This window comes from Anser anser (assembly GCF_964211835.1).
Source record: "Anser anser genome assembly, chromosome: 2".
Lineage (NCBI taxonomy): Eukaryota > Metazoa > Chordata > Aves > Anseriformes > Anatidae > Anser > Anser anser.
The window spans coordinates 141,645,325-141,668,291 of record NC_139721.1 but is presented as its reverse complement, the minus strand read 5'-3'; the positions used below and the strand labels follow the sequence as shown (position 1 = coordinate 141,668,291).

Below are 22,967 nucleotides of genomic sequence, written 5' to 3'. Positions count from 1 at the left end.
CTCCTGATGAAGTGGCTTTCAGTGTTACAGGAAGTGTTTTCTGTTTGGTCAGTAAATTCTATCTCCATAAATGATTTCATACAAATAAACAGATCGTATTTCAGGTTTGTGCTTCTAATACTGGAAAATCATTAAGTAAACAAGCATGGAATATGAGAGTGTATTTTCTTCAGTAGAATACACATGGCAAGATCTTATAAAAAGCTAAATTTTCTTTTCCAAGACAAAATTAAACGTTGCTATAAGCTTTCAGAATTCTTTAGTGACAGACAAATGAAAGCTGGCTATTTTAGACAGTAAAAAAAATGCTTTGAAGGAACTAAATCAGTGGACTCATGCAAGAGAGAAGCACATTTTAAAGACCTCCTGAGCCAGCAGTCACATTTGGATAATTGTATTCTACAGCCACATGTGGACTTATCCTCCAGAAACATGGGAAATCCATTTTTGATGCTATGATATCCCATGGCAATTAAAAAGCTCATGATTTTATATGCTTCCATAATATTTGCCCTTTATCACCTTGTTTTATAACTGAAAGCTCCTAGTGCATTTAACCTCATTGCATGCTATAACCCAGTCACAACACTGATTACTCTGATAACCTTTCTCTTCACCTTTTATAGAGATCCTCTGTCTTCTTTTTGACTCAAGAGACCTACACAGCATAAAGATATAGTTGCATATTTCCTAATGCTCTTGATTGTTTTGTGAATGTTACAGGGGACTGACCAAATGCTTCTTAAATGCCTGTCACTGCACATGTTTTTGATATATTTTTTTTTAGGATTATTTTTCCCTCACATACATCATTTTGATTTTCATAGCTGTGCTTTAGCTTCCATGTAATTATCTCATATTTTAGCAGTGGACAAATCTTCTGCAGGTCTTAACAGTCAGGGTCTAATTTTGACAAATATGTATAATTTTGAGTCATTGCTAAATGTCCCCATTAACTCTTTCTTCCAGGTGAGATGCAATAGCACATGACCTATGATCTCCTCCACATGTGTACCAGGTCCTTACGATTCTAGCAGAGTTGTGGGGCATGATTTTCTAATACAAAAAAAAAAAAAAAGTATTTATTCTTCTATAAACTATCATATACTTTTCCTAATTTTCTTATTAATTTATTTACCTCAGAGAAAGTCAGTTTACCTTGGAGAAAGTTAGACTATCTATTTTGTAGTGTTCAGGAAACACAGATGGTTTTACAGACTGATGAAGTATTTGTCACATTCTTTCCTCTGGCACTGAAGATTTTTTTAGGAATAGATTACGTACTAGAGCAAATAGTAACTTCAAAGTTCTTTCTTTCTTATGTGATCTGTATTACTGTGACCTTCCTTCCTTTACCCTGACAAGGTCTTTTGTTCCTGGGATTAAGCTTCTGTTGTGAGTTTTCACTCCAAAAAGCAGTAATTTATTAAATCTTATATACCTGCTGTCTGCATGTTTGCCAATAGGATAAGTACAAGTCTATTTGCAGGCAACTGGAGTTTTCCATTATTCCTGCTTTCTGTGTCTGAAGTCTCTCATCTGTTGCAGTCTCTAGTCTAGAGCATATGAAAAGGCAACAAAAATAGAAAAAAAAAGAGAGAAGTACTGTTAGCAATTACACTGATGATCTCTGATGTGTCAACGTCATTGCCTCTAAGTGCAATCCCATTTCACGTTTTTGAAAAATCTGCAAAGAAACTAATGTACCTAATGAAAGTCTGGAAAAATATGAAAACACCAAAATGGGCATTTACTGAAAGACAATAAAGAACAATTACTGAAAGACTAGTGATGAAGTGAGATATCTTCATCCTGACAGTGAGAAATAAAAAGAAAGTTGGAAATAAAAGTGGCCATTAAGTATTCCCCAGTGGGCCAAGTTTGGTGTGTAAATAAGTTTCTGAAATTGAGCCAGAAGAATTCCTGACAGTTCTGTGTCACTAATAAGTTAATGTACTTTACATTTTTGTGGACTTTTCAGTTTTAAGATTCAAAAGCAATTAACTGTTCTCTAGAATGCTTCTGAGAGCTAAAAACACTTTATCACTGAAGGAGAAGCTAAGGAAAATGGTTTTTGATTTGTCACATAATGCACAAATGCCACCTGGAACATTAAAGTGAAGGTCCAGGTCACACAAGACTTGCAAGGGGGAGAAAAAAAGAAATAGAACCAAGAAAATTATTAATATTTTACAGTGTTTGCTTTATTTAAAAGTTACACATAAGAGCTACGTGAAAAGATAAAAAATAAAAAATAAATCCTAAACAATTCTTTAGGCTAGTAAGAGTACTCCAACTGGAAGAAGATGGCCAGCACATTATCTCATTCACCAGCTAAAAAATTAATTCGGAAATCAGAACCAATTCCCTCTCATCATCTCCGTAACGGTTCATTTATTTGCCTCGAGGTTCTGCTTCTCAGTGATGCTCAGGGCCACATCTGGTTTGCTCAAAGCAAACCCTGTGTCTGTGAGCGCAGCCTGCCTGTCCGTGGGAGTAAAACCTGGACAACTCCAGCTGAGGTAATTCACTCCCCAGCAGGGATGAAAGTCCGCTGTTATGTCACAGATGTCATCGATGGCTCCTGAGCTTCCGTCATCGTTTACTATAGGTGAAACTGAATAAAGAACAGAACCTAGAGCTCCCTGCCGGCCGCAGCCTGCCGCTCGCTCGCTAGATGTCGCCGCCGGCTGCCGCGGAACATGGCGCTCCTGGCGCCGGCCGCCATGTTGGGCGCGAAGCCGGCAGCGCGGTTTCGCGGGGAGCCCAGCCGCTCCCTGGGAGCTGACTCGCTCCCTTTTTTCTGCCTCCCGCTGCTCTGCTCTCATCGCCACCATCTCGTCTCATGCACCCCACCTTCGATCTGCGAAAAAACAGATACACACAGAGGCCGGGTGGGGGCCCGAGCAGCTCCCATGCAGGCAACTTAACCAGGTGTAGGGCAGCAGGCAGTTGCTCCTCATGAGAAGGGGCCGTGCCCGACGGGGAGGAGTGAGGTGCAGATGGAGGATTATGGAAGTCCCCCTCCACTTTTGGGCACTGTTGTTTTGTGAGGTTTGGCCTGCCACATTGAACGCAGTCATGGCAGCCACTGTGATGGCCAAGTCACAGAGGCACTGGAGGGTTTTAGTAGCTCCCAGCCTGGAGACTCCACTTACATAAATTAAATTAAATTCTGGCCAGATTTAGCTGAACTAAAAATTGAAATTTGGGGATTAGACTGGACTGGACTTTTGTAAACGTTTTTCCTCAGCTATATGCATCTCTCAGGAGCATCACAGCCCTCATTTCTGATACTCAGCACAACTTAAACTTATCAGGGGTTCACTGGTATATTGTACACATCAGCTCAGGGCAACTTTGAATAAAAAGACTGCATCAGGACTGTAGGCAAGCACACTTCACTGATTTCTCACCCATTCTGGCAATGAGCTGGAAAGTGTGCGTGAGAATACAAAGGCAGGTGGGCGCTTATTGAGACTGATTTTAATAGTTGTTTTGTGGAGTATCCTGGAGTTCTTTCATGAATTAACATTAGATATGATCAAAAAAAAAAAAAAAAAAGATCAGCATGGGCCATGCCAGGCATTGCATAATATATCAGTTAAGAACTGGATTCTTAGGTATTCATTTTTTCTCATGGAATATGTGCAGTATTTCCAACACCACATTCCTGCACTAGTTTTTGAATCTGCCATGCTGTCTTTTTAAAAATGCCTCCTTAAAACCCTGACAGAAGAGCTAGTCACTGTATTCACCAGTAGTCATTCAGTTTTCTTGTATCTCTTTTTCATCCCAAGCCATAGGCCATGAGCTTTGGGACAAGAACTAATAAAACACACAAAATAACAACAATAAAAATTCCCTTTTATTACCACTAATTTAATCACACTCTCCCTGGATTTTGTTTGTCCACAATGATTCTTCACAGTGTCATTGGATGTGTCATAGCATTGTCATTACTCAATTCAAATATATGTGAATCTTTCATTTGTTTAAACTTCAAACTCATTGATTGGCACCGTGGATGTATGTAGGTTATTAAATCTACACAGGCAAATAGCTAAGTCATATTGTATAATGAATTTATCATAACAGTGGAAACTGTTATGCATATTTAAATACTGTTTTGTGTTTGCTCCAATATGTCCTAAAGAAATAAAGGTAAGAAACACCAACAAGAAGTTAAACCATTTGAATGTATCTGTAGTAGCTACATTTGAAATAATTGGTGTAGGTTTTCTCTGTTTCGGTGAGAGTCTAGTTCTCATGATTCTCTAGAGCAGATCAAGTAGTTGTACCCTGATGTACCTATTTCTCTGTATTGATCACAATGGGGACTGTGGGTGAGTAGTTTAGCTACTACATAGATATTTACATATCTAAATTATGTGGGATGAATTCATTCCATTCAGTTGTCTTAGGTGATTGAGCCTGTGCATGAAAGAGATTATGTTGTCATTGCAAATTATTATAATGAAAAATGAGGGAAAGATTATGTGAAAATGATTTTTTTTTCCGGAATTTTTCTTTTTGTGACAGTTGTTGCTGGCCTAAAACCATTTCCACAAAACATGTTTGCCTGTTTCTTCTTAAGACATGCTAGGTTTATTTGTAAGTATGTTGTAAAGATTACAAGATTGTCTTAATAACCAATTTACTACCTGGATTAAGTCTTCATACTTTGCCCAAGTCTAAAGCTTTAAAATATATAAATAGGAAAAAATAAATAAAGGGCACACTTCTCTTTACATTCTGTTTAAAATGCTTGAAATAAGCAAAAGGCTGAAAATATTTTTATAATTGTAATGAATGAATTTGCATGGTACAAATTCATATTATTAATAAAGGCAATGAGTAAACCACATGGCCCAGGAGTGATCCAGCCTGTTACGTATTAGATGTTTATAAAGGTCAGCAAAAATAAAAGTAGGCTCGCTGATACCTTCTGAAGGCTATTATAAACAAAGAGGTAGCAGAATATAAAATAATTAAAACTAGTTTGTGTATAATTGATGGGAAAAATAACAAGATGAATTGTTTCATCACTCCTTTTGTGGTCTGCTGTTAGACGGATACCAGAAGGGTGGAGGGAGAGAAGACTGAATTTGATCATCCTGGGCACTGTATTTACTGTCTCCAACAGCTCATGATTCACTGTGATGCTACTGGTACTGCTTGTCTTTCTCCTGCAATGCATGAACATGACAGTCTCTGCTGGCCTCAATTGAGCAACCAGGAAAGTGAAATTACTGCCCTTATTGTCATCTCTTTCCCTATAATTCTTTTTTCTTCTACATCATACTTCTTCTGTTTCCTAGTATTGAAATGATCCATCTGTTTAAAAATTATCTACTTAAGTGAATCAAGACAGCATCTCTGAAGCATTGCTATAAGGAAAGTAGAAGCAAAAGTTTAAACTGCTGAATGGTATTGTAGATTTGTTGGCTCCTGGAGTAGCTACAGTGATTATATGCAGTAACATTTTTCGTCTTTCATCTTCTCTGCTTTTCTTTTGTGGGCATGTTTTTCTCTTATATTAAAGCAGTTAGGAATGCAGTTGAATAGCAGCAGCTGCAGCACATCTCAGATAACTTCCTGATTTCCCAGAAAGGAAATCTGTGATCATCTTTAATACCATATAAAGTCTTGACAAGCTATTTTTTTTTCCTCCCTATAAAAAATTGTTCTAAGAAGAGGAGTAGAGAACAAGGGGAGCTGTTAAAAAGTCTTACTTAAAATTTGTAATAACAATTGTTTGTGAAGGGATCTCAGTCCATTAAAATCCTAAACATTTTTAATTGTTGTGCAGTGAAAATAATAATAATGATAATAATTCTGTAACTGCTATTTATTCTGCAAGCATTATCATACTGGGATAGATTTATTTTTTTTTTCGGTCACCTGTGATTAATTTTACTGACAACATTAAAACAATTGTATGTCCATTTGATCCCAACTTCAGAACTTAAAAGCAATGTAATGTCATAAAAGGCACAGACATACTGAGACTGCATGCTGCTGTTTCTGGATACATCCTGTCACTATTCTTTTTCCTGTAGTTACAGTAGCATATCGTGCCTTTCATCATCAGTGTTCATGATTTGACACAACTCTTTCCTTCATGTTCTTTTACAGATAAAACCTACCACGTCCAGCAGTGCCACTCCAATTGTCTGTACAAAATTTTTCCATTGTGTCAACAGTTTAGTCTATATGCAACAGCAGTCTTAGATACATGAAAATGTTCCAACAGGTGCAAAGCCAAACTAGCACAGAAAACTGAAAATATTAATTCTCAGAATTCTGCCATTGTAATTTTGAGACAACAAATGAGTTGTAATTCCATACTCACCCCTGTTTTTGCTCTGATATTTTGAATACCATATAATTTCAGCTCTTCTGCAGCCACAGTTACATAATAAAACATCTCTGGCTGCAAGAAGACTAAGAGTTCTGTATTTCCATTGTTGAATGATATTTTCCTGTCACGAAATGATCACGATCTAGTTGCAGAGGAGGTTATGTATCCTTCAGAAACTAGTGGGAAAAATCAAGCATTATTTATTTATAAAAATAAGGTAAGCAATCATACACAAATACACATACACACATAGCAGTATAAATGCTTATATTTAACAGCAGTGGTGAAGTGTCTTATGTTCCCCACTCTGAAGCTAATTTAACTGAAACATTCGTAATAAACAGTTTTTTTCTTATCCCAAGATCTGAACTGACAGTGTGTTTTTTAGTATACAGGTCTTTTTGACAAGAAACATGCAGACATCTGACTTGGACACAAGCAGTAGGATAAAGCATTGACAGGGGTAAGAGTCTCCTCTGCCCTGTGCAGCCCAGCCCCCTTCTGTGTCTGAGCCTTGGATGAGGTGCATGGCCAATACAACATTCATCTCCAATAACCAGTCTGAAAGACAAGTGTAGAGGAGTCAGAGGGCTTGGGCACAAAGATCTCTGTCCAGTGGCTTGTCTCATTTGATTGAATGACCTTTTTCTTTGCTATAATGATGCTGTCCCACACTGCAGTAAATGGGTAAGGATGACAGTGCCTGCTTCACATGAGCAGGTCTGGGGCAGGGCTTTGGCCTTCCTCTCAGACCCTTACGCAGGTATGGGTACTGCTGCACTAGCTCACTCTGCCCTGTTTTCACTGCTGTTCTCACCAGGGTGCTTTCTGTCTTTCCCTTTTCTGTAAGTCAGGGATCAGCCTTTGCAGTTTCTTGGTTTCTTGCAGAGGTATCAGCAACATACATTATGCCTAGCGCCATGATCATGTCCATTTCTTGTTCAGACATGATGCTGAACTGAACTACAAAATATCTGTACATAAAAATGTATAAAAATCTATATCAAAAGATATTCATGTGAATACACAGATAGCTGGCATAAGCAGAGCAGCATGTCTATCAAGCTCTTCTTTCTTCCCACGTGGTGGTGATACCAGCCAGACTCCTTCCCTGGAGCTCCCAGGCTGTGCTGAATTTGATCACCAGAACACCACTACTATGAGCTCCTAATTTTCACAGGTACAGACCATAAAACCTGCAAATAACTTAAAAAAAAAAATATAGCCCTATAATATACATTTCTTAAAAACGCTTTCTGTCTTTTGAGAAAGATAATTTAAATTATGGGGCTCATTGAGATGGACATATATACTGTAAGACCCAGCAGCCTATATTGTTTTTAACTATAGAATAGGAAAAGCACTTTCCCTATTTGCTCATCCAAAAAGGCAAGTGTAACTGTATTCCCAGATTGCTGTAGCACATACCAGGAAACAATTTAATCTTCAGTCATCTAAATGGGAAGCAGGTGGTGTTTTTCTCATTCCAGTTTTATCCAAAGTTCTCTGAGCTATTTCCTATTTCCTCCTGAGAACAGCAGTGAGTTGGTATTATGGGATTTGCTGTAGTAATTTAGGGAGTTTGTTATTATTTTTTTAAGGGTTTTTATCTCAGAGTTTTACAAAGTGTTCAGAGGGTTTTAATTGTAAAATTTACTTTTTATTTACTGCATTTTTATCTTTACTTTAAATAACCTATAGTTTTGGTGGTTGTGGTGGCAGTTTTTTTATCATGTCTCTTGGTTAAGTAATGTCATGCAGACGTACCAGAAAGGGAAGAGTCATACAGTCTTGAGATGTCCTTCAATATCTGTGATTGGAAAGACCCCTTTACAAACGTAGCCAAAGCTGTAGAGTAACGTGTGTCCATCCAGCAAAGGAGTGCAGGGGGAAGAAATGAAAGCTGAGAAGGAAACAAGTTAGCAGGGGCACCCCATGTTTTAAGACTACTCATGATAAAACAACTCAAGGAAGTATTCCTGATGGAGCTACTTCCACTCTAAGTTGCTAACAATAATATTTTTACTTAGGGGACTTTATTGTTTACTGGCTATCTAGAGAAAAGGTAAATAATAGAGGTAATAAAATGTGTTCTCAAGCCAATCACACATAGGCACGTATGTCCTGGTGTAGAAACCTATTCCACATATACAACTTATTCTCTTTAAAAGAGAGCCTTCATTGCATCATCTTTTTGTCAGTCAGAGACTTTAGGCATAAGAAATCCTGACAACAGCTCTTACAGATGGGCCTAGGAGAGCATCTGTTTCCCCTTATACATACTTGGTAGAAGCTCCTGTGCTCTAGCCCTCTTCCTCCAGACACTTCTTTGCTGAGGCTGCTAGTGCCAGTTGTCCCCTAAAGCTAGGAGCAAGGTGTTTCCTTATCTCAGCAGAGATGTTGCATGTCTTAAAATATGACATAATAGACTGCCCCTGAGGAAAATGCTGCTATTGTGTACAGTTGAAGAAACTCTGAATCTTGTAGAGCACATTATCAAATCATATTACAACAAAAATTTAAGAATTTAGTTTCAAGAAATACACAAGTTATTTTATTTCTCTAAACTGGAGAGTTCTGTAATGCAGTATAAGATAGCCATTTATTATACATTCTTAGATTTAAAAAGGTGCATCTTCATTGCATACTGCAAGCATCATTACCAAAATAATACTCAACAGATAGAATCATCTAATATTGTATTTTTGTTATTAAGTTGAACCAGCTGGAAAAATGCATATATTTACAGAAAGCTGCAAAAATGCAAGGCTGTAGAAAATGACATAATTGTTCTCAAAGTTCAGACTAGAATTAGGAATACAGGAGCCTTTTCAATTATTTTCCATATATATATTTATTTTCTGGTAACAAAGTAATATTGAATTAATCGAGGCAGGTATTATAGTGGGTTTTACATGAATGAAAAAATAGTATAAACTGAAGCTGCAAGTCTGAAATGAGCATTTTCTCATCATATCTGAAGCAATACAGCAGGAAAATATCACGTAAAGATATGAGTAATGATTTCCTCTGTGTACAAAAAGGAGAAATGAGTTAAAGAAAGCAATTTCATATATTAAACATCAGTCAGAGTTTTGCCCTGACACCTCTGGAGCCAGCTTTTTAACCATGCTCATTTATGTGAAAAATGTATTTGTACTCCCGCTTAAAGAAACAGCAGAAACTCTAACACTTTGGAGGGCATTTTGGAGGGAATGTATATATGTGTGAGTGTGTTTAAATAAATCCATGAATTTTATATCTGTGATGGGAGAAGACTATTATTTGGGTAGGAAAATACAAAGTTGGCCTAAGATTCCACTGGGAAGCACAGATTGCTTTTCGTTAGTTGGAACATATGGGTATTTTGTCAGACTACGTCGGTATGTGCATCTTTTCCTTGGATATCCACAGTTGGTTCTGATCCACCCAGTCTGGTTAAAATATATAGTTGGTTTTGTCTTTTTTTCCTCAAGTAGAAATAAACTATAATTCCAGCTACAACTATAGAAAGGGCTAGTACAACAAGCAGCCATATAATGCCAGTGGAAAGTGCTTTCTCTGTTTTCTCTCCTGTAAGTGGATGAAATAGAATCAACACCTTTGATTTTAAGAGACTTCAGAATCCAGAAAAAAAAATATTTATTTAACTAAAAGTCAGAAGAATGCAATAAGTTTGTAGAATTTCCCTTCAACGAGTTGTTGTTACCAACAAAACTGAATAAAATATAATTAAACAAGTCTAATCATAAAACAATTTAATTCAGAATCTCTTGTATTTCCTGTACCAAGATACAGATAAAGTTTATGAACTTTTTATTTTTAAATACTCTCAAAAACAATATTTAGAAACTATATAATTATTTTCTTGTTATATTTGAGTTTCTCCTTAGTTCTACTTACAAGGAAGTTTACTTACCTGTGTTTTCTGGTGACATCTCTGTCTTTTCAGGAGCTTTTGGAAAGAAAAGAAAATGTTTATTCTGAATGCTTTAGAAAAAAGTGAGGCAATTTAAAATTTCAAAGTCTGGATGCTCCTGAGAATTCCCCCTAAATCCACCTGCTTTCCCAGGGCAATGGAGCTAAGCATGTGTAACCTCTAATACAATGCTCTTCTAAGAGCATCTGAACTCCTCAGTCAAGATACCCAATAAGAAATGAAATTATAGTCAGTTTTCTGTTACTTCCAAAAGTGTTTTCAAATATGTTTGTTTCCAAGAAACTGCACGTGAGATCTATATTAAATTTTAGGTGTTTTCTGGAACAGGAAATATTTCCTGAATGAAGGTGTTATAAGTTAGAAATGTATCATGAGGATCTTTACATGAGCTGAAAAGGATCTGTGAGTTTAGTTTCTTCTGTTGGAAACAACCACTCCTTGTGGATTTGGTTCCCATTGCAATTGTACTTCCTAAATGCATCAAGTAGGGGAAAGATGAACAGAAATATGTAGTTTACCAAACAAAATGTTCATGTTCTCGAACACTTCCATTTAGTCTCATTAGGTAATCAAACCCTTGAATTTTCTTGCAGGTGATCATTTTGGTATCAATATATTATTAGCATTTTATTAAACATGATTATTAAACTGATAAGTGTCACATATAATTCTACCACGTGATAAGTGCCACAAGAAGGTATTTAATCATAGTCCTCTAATCATCAGTTCAAACGATAGTAATGAAAGTAAGCACCAAATCCGGCATTTATTATCAGACAGAGTTTTTGTTGCACTCATCAGAACAAGATTTTTCTGAGAATATGGTCAGTTGAAATGAAACAAAACTTGCTGCTTTTGAACTTAGACTACATGATAATTAATGGAAAATTCTAAGGAAAACTGTCTTTTTATTAAAAATGAGTGGTCTCCTTCCATTCTTTTGGCTAAACATAGATACCTGAGGTACGCATGAGAGTAGCACGGGGCTGATGGTGATTTTATAGGACTTGCAGGAGCTGCAGCCTTGTGAGGAGGCAGTCAGATGCCACATGGGATATCCAGCTGTTCCCAAGGCCTCAGTATTTGACAACTGAATGCTGCTATTGTAGTTTATTGTTTTTGCACATAAAGCTGTAATATTTTACATTTTTACATGTTCTACAATATACAATTTAAATATATTATGAGACATTAATAGCCACGGTGTATTAGAAATGTTACTTACTTTTTGCTTTTTTACAGATATATCCTTTTCTGAAAGAACACACATTGCTTTTCCAGTGCCCAGTCAATGCACAGACTTCTCCACAGTCTTTATACCTTTCATTTACAGGCTCTCCCGTTTGCCAGTTGACAAAATCCGCTGCAGACTTTGTCCATACCCATTGTCCTGATGTTTAAAATGAGCATATTAACAATGTTTTAGACAGAACAGGTTTTGATAGGAAAAACAAAAAATTATAGTATGAATAGATTAAATGTTTCAGTTACAGTTCTAAGTGTATGTAAACATGCTTTGAAATAAACATATATTTGATATATATTTATATTTTCAAATACACAAGTTTGCTTTCTTAATATGAAGCATAGTCATTTTGTATGAAATAACATGATTAAGTATTGAAGATACTACCTATGTCATTTTTCTTTAGCCCTATCCAAAAGTTCGGAGATTTTCCATGAAGTATCTTAATGGTGTCTGCCAGAAAGTTTGCTTCAGTATAGTCTCCTACTGATACCAAATCAGCAACTGAAAAGTATTAACAGAAAACATCACAATGTCTCATTTTATTGCAGCTTAAGTCAAAAACTCTTAAAAGATATTACTGATTCTTGCACATAATGTTCAATAATCTTATGGTTATTGTATCCCTATAATTGTATTTTGAGCAGTACTCTGAACTGTGTGGATGCCAGTCAGTATGAAGAGAAGAATTTTTGTTTAGCCTTTAGGTAATTCAGAGAAGACAAATTGCTCTCCTACAACACTTTTGGACAGATCCAACCACACCACAAACTGCAGGTAGGCTGAAAGTGATATGTATGATGTTGTCAGCACCATGCATCCTGCTGTCACACTACAGCTGTCACCTGCCAGTGACTGGGCAGCATTTTAGCAGCACCGTGCTATTAGAATTGTGAAGATGTCCAGAAGTTAAGTTATACTTGTCATATATCCTAACAGCACAAAGCTGTGTTGTAGTCATCAGAAAATAATCACCTTCCTGGCCTGCCCCAGCTAGTGTGTAGGCAAAAGCATAGGAATCTAGAATATGGACCAACATCCAACTACGATCTTTTATTCTGGTTATCAGGGTACTTGCAATTAAAAGAATATCACTCAGAAATACGTTGTTGATATATGGGATGTTTCCTATTCTTACTCACACTGAAATGTATTCTGTTCCACAGTAATTCTCAGTTAACAGTGAAATCAGAGATGTGGAGTAAAGTGTCATCTCTCCTCTAATCTACATCTCTTCTCCCCAGATCACAGATAGCAGTGGGGACTCTTCCAGAGAAGGAGCTGAACAGCTGAATGTGTTTTACTGGTTCATGGAAGCCAAGTGATTCTTCTATCTCATTTGTTGTTCAGCCAGTCAAATCCAATTAATAAACTGTGGCCTGGAACTAACAAGGAAAACTTTCCTGGTTTGTATCCTAGTTCACTCTGTGTGTGGATTCCCTCTTGTTTAGGGAAAGGGAAGATAACTGCAGTCTGTGCCTCTGTGGGATATTAAAAGAGTTTCTCTCTACCCAATCCCTGATTCTCATAAAACTAGTAGGAATTTTTCTTTTCTTTTCTTTTCTTTTCTTTTCTTTTCTTTTCTTTTCTTTTCTTTTCTTTTCTTTTCTTTTCTTTTCTTTTCTTTTCTTTTCTTTTCTTTTCTTTTCTTTTCTTTTCTTTTCTTTTCTTTTCTTTTCTTTTCTTTTCTTTTCTTTTCTTTTCAATATTAATATCTTATCTGGTAATTGAGATATCAAAGATGCCTCTATATCTGACAAAGTTTAGTTCTGTTGCGAGACAACATAAATATAGTTTTCTCAGAAAAGCAAGCTAAAAGCATTGTTTGAAGTTTTAAAGTAATCTAAGACTTTCCTAGCAATGTCACCCATTATTTCATCTATTTCATTGCATCTTCAATCTTTCTAAAACACAATACTCACCTAGTCGCATGCATTCCTGATGAGCTTGAGACCAGCTTTTTTTCCTGGTGGCCTCAAAGTAATAGCAGTGACCGTGGAAAGGTACCCAAGATTTGTGTCCTTTTGATTCAGGGCATTTTCCAGGAAGCTGAGGGGGCTCAGTTGGAGCCATTACTGGTAAGAGATCAGGTAGTTGGAATCCAACAATTTTGTAGGATTTCTTTTTTCCCATTATACAAGTATATGTATAATGTATATATGTATATGTATACAAGTAATATACAATTATACAAAACTAAAAAGATTACATTGTTTGTCATCAGAGAAGAAGTGAAGCATGTTGGGTTCATATGGCTTTGTTTGTGAACATATTTTACTTCATATTTATTAATCAAGGTGATTAGGAAGATGCACTAGTCTATAAGAAATATGGTTTCTCTCGTGATAATTTTATAGTGACAGTAATCAATATAATATCCATCTGGTTTTCTGGCATAAATATTTGCCTAATTAGTTAAAACTGCTATTTTTAAAATGGCTTTTGATACTTCGGTCTCATTTTTTGACAGCATCAAAACCTTATAACAGAAACTATGATTATGAAAGAAAGAAAGTGTTGATATGACTTAACATGGCTTGCAGGATTTTTCATTAAACTGCATCCTGAATAAGTTCCATAGTGACTGATATAATAGGAAGATTTTGGATGAGAAGATAAATGCAGATGGAATGAAAATTAAATGTTCTGCCAAATTACATTTTCTTCCTGTGAGTCTTCCACAGTCTATTTCTTTCCCCATTAAGGAACATTCAGCTCTCAAATTAGATTTCCAGAATATTGAAGTAGACAGAGATATTATATATCAACTCTGATGATTTTTGTCAAATTACAGCTTCTTGGGATGTAATTTGGCATGTAATTTTAATGTTTCTAATGGCTCAAGATCTTTCATAGTATTGAAGAAAACATAAGAATACTTAGATGAATTGTGAAATCGTATTTATACTAACTTCCACAGAACTTTTGGGTGTTTGTACTTGAAAGTTCCTCAAAGGTTTATTTAATTCATCCTTGTGCTAACAGGTGACAAGAAGTTGATATATAATACCATCATTTCTAGCAGGTGTTTGTCATGGCTGTTCTTAACAACCTCTAGTCATGGAGACTCCCTGATCTGTTTTTATTTTGTGTTATGTGTATTTTTGTCCTGTGTTAAAGGCTTTTGTACTGTTAAAATCTGAAGGCTTTCCTTCCTGTCTGTTTCCTTTAAGTCTGTCACTCATTTTCCTACTCATATCAGACATAGGGAATAATTTAAATCCATTTCTTTAGGGCTCATTTTCAATAATTAAAATTGATTATCTGGTTGAATTAATTATTCCCAACAATTAATTATCTGGTTTCTCTTAGTCTTTTGTTCCTTAGTCTTTTGCACAAACCCAGTTATAATCTTTCCTTATAATTCTTGTTTCCAAGTCATCTGAAAACCCTACTTTCAAACTTTTCTGTATCCTAAACTGGATACAGAATTTCGTGAAGGACTTTTCCTAGACTGAATAGTTAAGAAATCATTGAGTATTCAATCCTCACTTTCTTAAATTTTTGGTAATGATCAGTATGGGTTGATTTACTTCTGGAAAGAATTCCAGACAATTTTTAGATCTAGTTAGTTAGCTGCTTATGTCTTCCTATAAACTAGTGCAAAACAATTATTTTTTGCAGTGGTTAATTATATGAGCACAGTTGATAAATCTCCACACCCTATAGTTAAAACATATAAAATTGCTTACCATTTGATTTTTTACAGACAGAAAAGAATTTTTCTCTGCACGAAGCTGTCTTCCAGGTTCCATCAGTATCTAGGTAGACACATGCTAATGCCTGTTTTGGTTCTCCGCTGGACCACTTGCTGTAAACTAATCTCCATCTGTCAGTCCATTGATACGTGCCCTTTGTCTAGAAGTAAAATCCATGTCATAATTTCAAGGTTGCTGATGGTGACATATCCACTACACAAGATCCTCAGAGGACTGTCATATAACCAGCATGTAATCATATGCTTACTATTGCCACCTTTTTGTGCTTGTAAATGCTAATTGCAAGAAGATGTGCAGGGTCTGTTATACACAAATATGAACACAAACAAATTTTCTTTCTGCCCTCCAAAAAGTATCTAACATTAATTCAGAACACTTTTTCAAGTTTGGGGAAATGGAAGTGAATAAAAAGGGGACATGAGTAAAGGCATAAATTAGTTTTATGTTCCATTTACCACCGTCATGTTGGTACCACCATGAAAAGGCCTGGATGCTGTGGGTGGAAGTGTTCTTAATAAGCAGTGAAGATCACCATTGCTTTGGTTGTAGTTATCGTGACTGTGATTCATGGGGAAGAGTGTAGCATGACAAAAAAACCACCTACCATCCAAATGTTCACCTCCCCTGTCATACAGCTGGTCTATACGTCTCAAAGATGGAAAAGTTTGATGTTCTCTTTTTTTCCCGTAATATTCTAAATTTTTCGTGGGAGCAATTACACCATGAAAAAATATATCCATTGCTTAATATGTGCAGTTATATCATATAGGCTAAAGATTCCCTTAATTAATTTTGCCTTTGATTCTGTCCAGAACTGTATTTTTCTATTGCGACTAGAAATAATGCTACTCTAGGAGAATTATTTGTGAACATATATACACATATCAAAACCATTCCTTCACAGATCTCTCATATGCAACCAGAGATATTATGTCACTAATGACTCAGGTAAATAAACACATGAGAAGAGGGCAGGATGTACTCATACATGTTGTTCCTGGTATATCTTTTAGATTAAAATAAACTGATAATGTTGGAGTTTTCACTATTTATCATCAAGACCCTCTAAATGACTACAAACCATACAAGCATACAAATACCAGATTGAAGGAGTATTGCCTTGTGCTAAAGCACTTAAAGAGTTCTTAGTTTGTTAAAATCTCCACTGTATGTATCCTTTTTGGTGAATGCCAGCGTAGATGGGTACTGCACTGATACGCTGCTTTCAGCAGTATGGTGGCAGAAATTCCTATAGGTTTCAAGATGAAAGCATACAGTAAGACCAGCCCCTGTGTCAGCTTGACTATCTGTATTACATGCGTTCTTACCACATTGCTGTTAAGACCAATCCACAGAGGTTCTCCATATTCCTGTGCAATTAAGAACATCAGTGACTGGCTATATGCATCTAAAATGCTAGCAAGTTCTGAGGCATTGTTATTGCAGGATTTTTGTGCTTCCTCCCAGTTCATTCTAGAACGAGTGACAGAATAGCTAATGCCATCTGAATGGTCAAAAGCAAAGTCCAACACTGTTGCTGAAGACTTAAAGAGTTTAGGGTCTGGAGGAATAAAGGAAAAGAAAAACGAAACACAAGAACAGTTATATCTGGAGAATATATATTTGACTTGAGCAACTGAATAACAATATTATTTATGAACCTATTAGAAAATTGCTAATTTGAATAGAACACCTCATGAATTCTTTATAAGAAACAGATAACTTCAAAACAGCAATGAGATTTCTGGATGAAAGAAATACATTTTCAGCTTTTGGGAACTTCGTACTGTTGTAAATTCTCAGAATTTTACATAGCAGAGGTAACTCCATACCATGAGTCAAAAATAGCCCACCTACTCTGCTTTTTCAAAATACTCTTTGTGACTTAGCGTCTTCATGACTGTCAGTTTTATTTGGATAAACGTAAAACTTACTTACCACGTACATATCCGTAGATTATTAATAAATTGTGTAATTATGTTCATGGTTTTTAGCTATTTAATTGCACTATTTAAAATAAGAGCATTTTGCTTTCCTAACTTCTGATTTGCTTTCCTAAATTCCCTTTTCCACAACATTGCTAAGTAGCACTGAGGTGCAAGAGGGGCTCTTGTTTTATTGATATTTTACCTAAAAACAAACAAACAAACTGTAACATAAAATATGTTAAATAAGACAAGTAATTTTAATCTTTGTGATATAAATCCCACGTTTAGTGTTACAGAACTCACCACTATTCTTCTGGCATATATACCCACTGGATTTATAACATGGCTCATCGCTCCATTTTCCTGTATCATCAGGAGGACCTCTCTTCAGAGCACCACAATCATACTGTTGGAGAAAGGGGAGGAGTATGAGCATACATTGATATTAGAAGTTATAAAACAAAGTACTCTAACCCTGTGAAGTTTCATCCTTTTTTTTTTCTTTGAATTCTGACATTGTGGGTTTTTTATTACAGCTCTGGAAACACCCTCCTTTTTTCCCTTTCTCTCCTTTCTGGCCTCCTCTGTGGTGGCCAGCTCCACCTTGGTACTGTCTTGCAAATCTTTTCAACCAGCTTGTTCATATAATCATTTTCAAGAAGACATATTTGAAAGATGCTGTTATTTTCAATAACTTTGTCACACTTTCTGTCTCAATGAGCAGCTCTAATATTTTTAATAAAAATGAAAAAATAAAATAAAAATGGAGGCCATGATTTGTATTTGGCTTGCAAAGCCAAATAGTGGTTATTCTTTACAGATGTATCTAATTGATGATCCTTGACAGAGAGAGTTATCATCAGCTTTAGTTCTTAGAATATCTCTTTTATTTATAGCAGATCAGGTGCTGAGTGCTTTAGAAGCTGGAACTTCAAATTAGTTACAATCTGCAACAGCCTGCTATGCTGCCATATAAAAAGTTTAGGAATGCCTGATTTAGTGGGTTTTGTGGTCTTACTCTGAAGAAGATTAGGTAGAAGAAAAGAAGCCAATCATGAAACAGTAGAGAAGATGGGCAATTGCTTTTTAAGCTTGAGCAACTTTTTCAATAATATTTCATTCCTTTGGAAATCATAGAATGAAAGAATAACCTAAGTTGGAAGGGACACAAAAGGAGTCCAACTCTTGGCTCTACACAGGACCACTCCAAAATCAGACCATATGTCCAAACACTTCTTGAACTCCAGCAAGCTTGGTGCCATGACCGCTTCCCTGGGGAGCCTGTTCCAGGCTTTTTCAGGATTCACTGAAGGAGATAATATGTTCAAGCTGAAGAAGAGAATTAGAATGTAACTTCATGTTTTCTGTTTGGTGGTGGTGGTGGTGTTTGGTTGGTTTGTTTATTTGTGTGTGTGTGTGTGTTTTTCTGGATGTTTCCCAGGAGCATTATTAGAGCTGTAGTGAAGTTGAGTCAATGTATTGTGCTGTATCGTATTGTCTTTCTGAACACCTTTGACTAGAACATAATGGGCAGGAGCAGAATTAATTGGCTGAGGTGCAGATTTAGCTGCTTCTCTAGATGTATTATTTCTGACTTCTCTGCAGGAGTGAATAACAAAATGAAGGATGGTTGGACTGCAAGTAGAATAGTGATATAGAAAGTGAAAGGTAAGTTTTGAAAGGAAGGTATGGAAAAAAATGTAGTTCAAATATGTACAAGGCTATTTTGTTTACAACATTATGGGTTTAATTTCAGTGGTAGCAGTGAAGAGGCTTTGATTGCTTTAGAAAGTTGTTGATACCTATTACCTAGGTAATACTTGCTTTAGAAAGTTGTTGATACCTAAAAATAGTTGATACCTATTAACCCTTCACAATTCAGTTACAATTTTAAATATGAAAGGAATAGAAAAAAAAATTGAACTTTTGCATGCTCTCCTTTTTCAAACATGATTTAACTTATCAAACGTGAAAATGTTTCTAACATGCTAACTTCTAAAATTTGAATTCTACATTTACATTTTCTCCAAAATGAACAGAAAATTACTATGGAAAAGAAAACTATCTGTCATTCTGTCCCAGAATACTTACAAATTTTTGGCAATCTTGCAGCAATATCTTATTCTCTTGTGCTCTGAGTTAGCTCGTAGACTCCAACATTAAAACACTGTATTCCTAATCCCAGTTTAAAGATAAACATATAATTTGGAGAAAAGGCTGAGGCAAAGTCTGAAGCAACATGAGATGTTTACTTGAAGTGATATTGCTCTCCAGATTTAACTTCATGGTAAACTGAGTGATATTTACCTGTAACCGATTGTGGCCATCTTCTGGATGTAGGCTGTCAAACAAAATGGGTTCTACAAGTTTTGGAGAACCTGGAGCCCAGTTTGTATAGGAGACAGTACTTCCATCAGCCCAAACAAAGTTGAGTTCACTGAGTACATCATTCAAGCCAATCCAGGGATCATAAAAAACACCCTTCAAATGGTAAGTGAGAAAAGCTGGAAAAAAAAAATAGAAAAAAGGTGAACATGTCATGTCACCAGTCAAGACATCAGCTCATAAACAAATCTTTAAGTATTTTGTTTGTTTTGTTGAAGTCATTTAAATGCATTTAAATTAGCATTTGATCAGAAATGTACCCAATTTGATTAAGTCAAATGTATTATGTCAAGATTATACTAGTCCTTTGCCCATGTAAAATCTCAAAGAGTCAAAGTATTTGGAACCATAAAGCAAGATCAGAAAGACGTAAGATACAAAAAGCTGCCCGACCGCCATTTTGTCTAATGAGTTCACTTATTTCAACCCTCAGGATGAGCTGACTGACTGACAGAACTGCAAATGGAAGCCCAGAAACGCAGTTAAGGTGAAAAAGTGCCCTCATTTGACATTGTACTGCTGAATTAATTTGCAGAATTTAGGCAGTCATTTCAGAGAGGTATAATAAAGTATCCCTTTCTGTTTCTGGCAAAAGCGGACTGTGGGTACCTTTCTTTTTCTCTGTGTCAAACCCTAAAAGCACTACGTCTGGATCTTTTATTTTGTGGTAATTAATACCCTACAAATAATGTAAAGCAGTTTGCATGGAATGGGAGGAAGCAACCTTTAGCATCACTGGAATGAAATAGTTCTAGTTCTTCAAAAAAATGTTTTGTGCTGTGTCTATATAACCCATGTTAAGTATGTGTATTATAAAATACTTATATTTACATGCTGTCTCTTTTTGCCATGTTCTTCTTTGCAGAAAATGACCAGTGTCTACAGAATAAATGCTATTACCTAAAGGGTCATTGTACTATACCTTGTACTTGTTCATTTGTTATGGTAGCCAGGTGTCCTCCAAGGCTGATACAAGTTCTACTTGCAGCATGCCAATATTTATAGGAAGAACCAAAGAATTTGTAACACTAGGGAAAAATAAGTTAGGCCATCAATGAGCGACACCAAAAGGAATTTAGGTTTGCATTACACCAGTTTAAGTAGAAATTAGCCCCATCAGAACAGAAGAGAATTTTGTAGAGCTAGCAGGGACTCAGATCTATAACCGGGTCAAAACCATTCACAATTTTTAAATTTACTCTGTATCTTTCTGAAAGGAACTGTGAATGTCACAACAAAATTCAAACAGAACTTTATAAAGTTTATAAACTATAAACTGTAAACTAAACTTTATAAACTATAGTTCACAGTAGGAGCTTGATGAGCTTAATGTGTTAACTGACTCAGTTCTGGAGAAGCCCAGCCCAGGATTCCATGCGAAATCTTCGGAACTTTCTGAAAAGTAGTTTTGGCCTATAGTGTTCTCATGTGTGTATTCAGCCTTTCCCATTTACTAGCTCTTTTATAAATGGAGATATATGATGGCTTCTTAAAAATATATGTATAGCATGATTTCTTTAAAAGTGCATAGTCACATAGTCACCACACTACCAATACACATTCACCCTGGTATAGTTTTTTGGCAATTATGAGTGTGCCCCATGTGCCCTCTCCTCTCTATGCAGTACCAGTAGCACTCTCAGAAAATGCCATACTCAGTTTGTGGAAAATAACTCTGACAACTGTTATAAAAACAACAACAACAACAACAAAAAAAAACGTACTGTACTGGCATATGGGTGCTTTCAACACAATATTCTTTATGTTAGAAAATAGAACCCTTGCTTAGTAAGCTCATCAGAGTTTGTCCCTTTTGGGAAGAGGAAAGTATATTACATTGAAGCTAGTTTGGAAAAATCAGGCACTATTTCTGATTTGGCCCAGCTCAAATGACTGACTGTACACTACAATTGCTGCTTTCAGTTGAATTCAGTTGTGGGATTTTTTGTTTTTTGTTTGTTTAGTATATACTATGTAACAGTTTTCTAGTGTATCTCAAATTAATACTCTTCAAAAAAAATAAAAATCTATAATTATGATTTAATTTTGTAAGAATTAGGTAGCTGGTTAAATTTTTAATGTGACTTTGGATAATCACTGTCAAAAGATATTTGGGAGACAAAAGGCCCCTTGTGTAGCTTTAGGTACCTTCTCAAGGACAAATATCTTTGCACTTAGATGCATGTTACGATACCTGATTTTTAAATAAAAGCCAGTCTTCGGAACATCCTCCTGGAGGTGAAGTTACTGCTGGAGCAAGTGTTGCATTTATAAAACTCCTATGCCTCTCACAGATAAAGCCATTTGAAAAACCACAATTGACATCATTCCACAAACCTGAAATCAGTTTAAATATAGATAATAAGACATTGATTCAAAGACAGAAATTTGTGGAAAACTGAACAGGCTTCCATGGTTGTAGCATGGAAGGCACTCTGCCTGGGAAGGTAAGACTGTGTGCTTCAGCTAGACTCTAATCATTGCTTGCAAGAGGACTTTGATCCTGCTGTGACTGTAGGAGTAGTAGCCATAAGATATGGCTGACATGGCGACTCTGAGTGAACCCACAAACAGCCTTGTTATATTCAAACCTGCTAGTGTAAAGTAACACTTTCACAGTGAAAGCACAACTAAATGTGAAACTCCATATGTCTGTTAGGTCCTTGCTTATATGTTCTATTCCTTTGCTAAATACTCCCTGATTATTTTTTTTGAAAGAAAAATTTGCTATTGATTTGAACAGAATATACTGCTCCTACAGCTGAAAAATTAATTACCATTTTATCCTTGCATCCCCATCAACGTCAATCTCTTATGGCAAACGTTATCCCTGAACTAACCTCAGTTATAATGACTACACTTTATTATGTATATTTTGCCTCAGATTACTGGGAAAGAATGGATTAAAGTTGACAAAATATACTTAGCAAACAGGGGAAGAATGATACCCATAAAAAATATATTTTTTAAAAGTTGTGTAACTCACCACTTTTTTTATTTAAGACTACACAATTTTCTTGATGAAGAGCAAAGTTGGGCTCCTCTGCTTCCCAAGCTGCATAGTACACTGGGCTCCCATCCATCCAACTGAAAAAAAAAATAAAAAAATCCACACAGTAGCTGTTGATCAATGTTCATAGGCAGTTCAGGAAAAACAAAAACAGACAAAAAAACCTATTACTATTTTTATATGCTAAAAATATATATTTTAAAATATTTACAGCTGAGTCTGTCTGTAATTTGATTTTAAACTAGGATTAAAAGAATTTAGATTAAAAAAAATCCTGCATGCCAAATCCAAGAACGAAATTACCTTCATATTTAACAGATCTTATCTATGTATTTGTAGCATGGATATTCCTTATAAAAATGTCATTTAAACCTG

General features: G+C 35.9%; 1 protein-coding gene across 6 annotated transcripts in view; it reads right to left on the bottom strand.

Annotated features, from left to right (window-relative positions):
• Positions 1-1,864: 1,864 nt before the first annotated feature.
• LOC310893462 (macrophage mannose receptor 1-like) overlaps positions 1,865-22,967 on the bottom strand; it is a 41,375-nt gene continuing 20,272 nt past the window's right edge. For 2 of the 6 annotated variants that reach the window (XM_083822495.1, XM_083822500.1), the window contains 12 exons: positions 22,569-22,669; positions 21,777-21,919; positions 20,505-20,610; positions 19,505-19,701; positions 17,501-17,603; positions 16,598-16,830; positions 15,243-15,408; positions 13,473-13,625; positions 11,938-12,054; positions 11,530-11,694; positions 10,284-10,319; positions 8,283-9,937 (listed from right to left, as the gene is read on the bottom strand). In XM_083822495.1, the coding sequence (XP_083678621.1) occupies positions 9,735-9,937; positions 10,284-10,319; positions 11,530-11,694; positions 11,938-12,054; positions 13,473-13,625; positions 15,243-15,408; positions 16,598-16,830; positions 17,501-17,603; positions 19,505-19,701; positions 20,505-20,610; positions 21,777-21,919; positions 22,569-22,669 (1,723 nt within the window). In that variant the 3' untranslated portion in view covers positions 8,283-9,734. The other 4 variants (XM_083822497.1, XM_083822496.1, XM_083822499.1 and 1 more) reach the window with 4 other exon arrangements.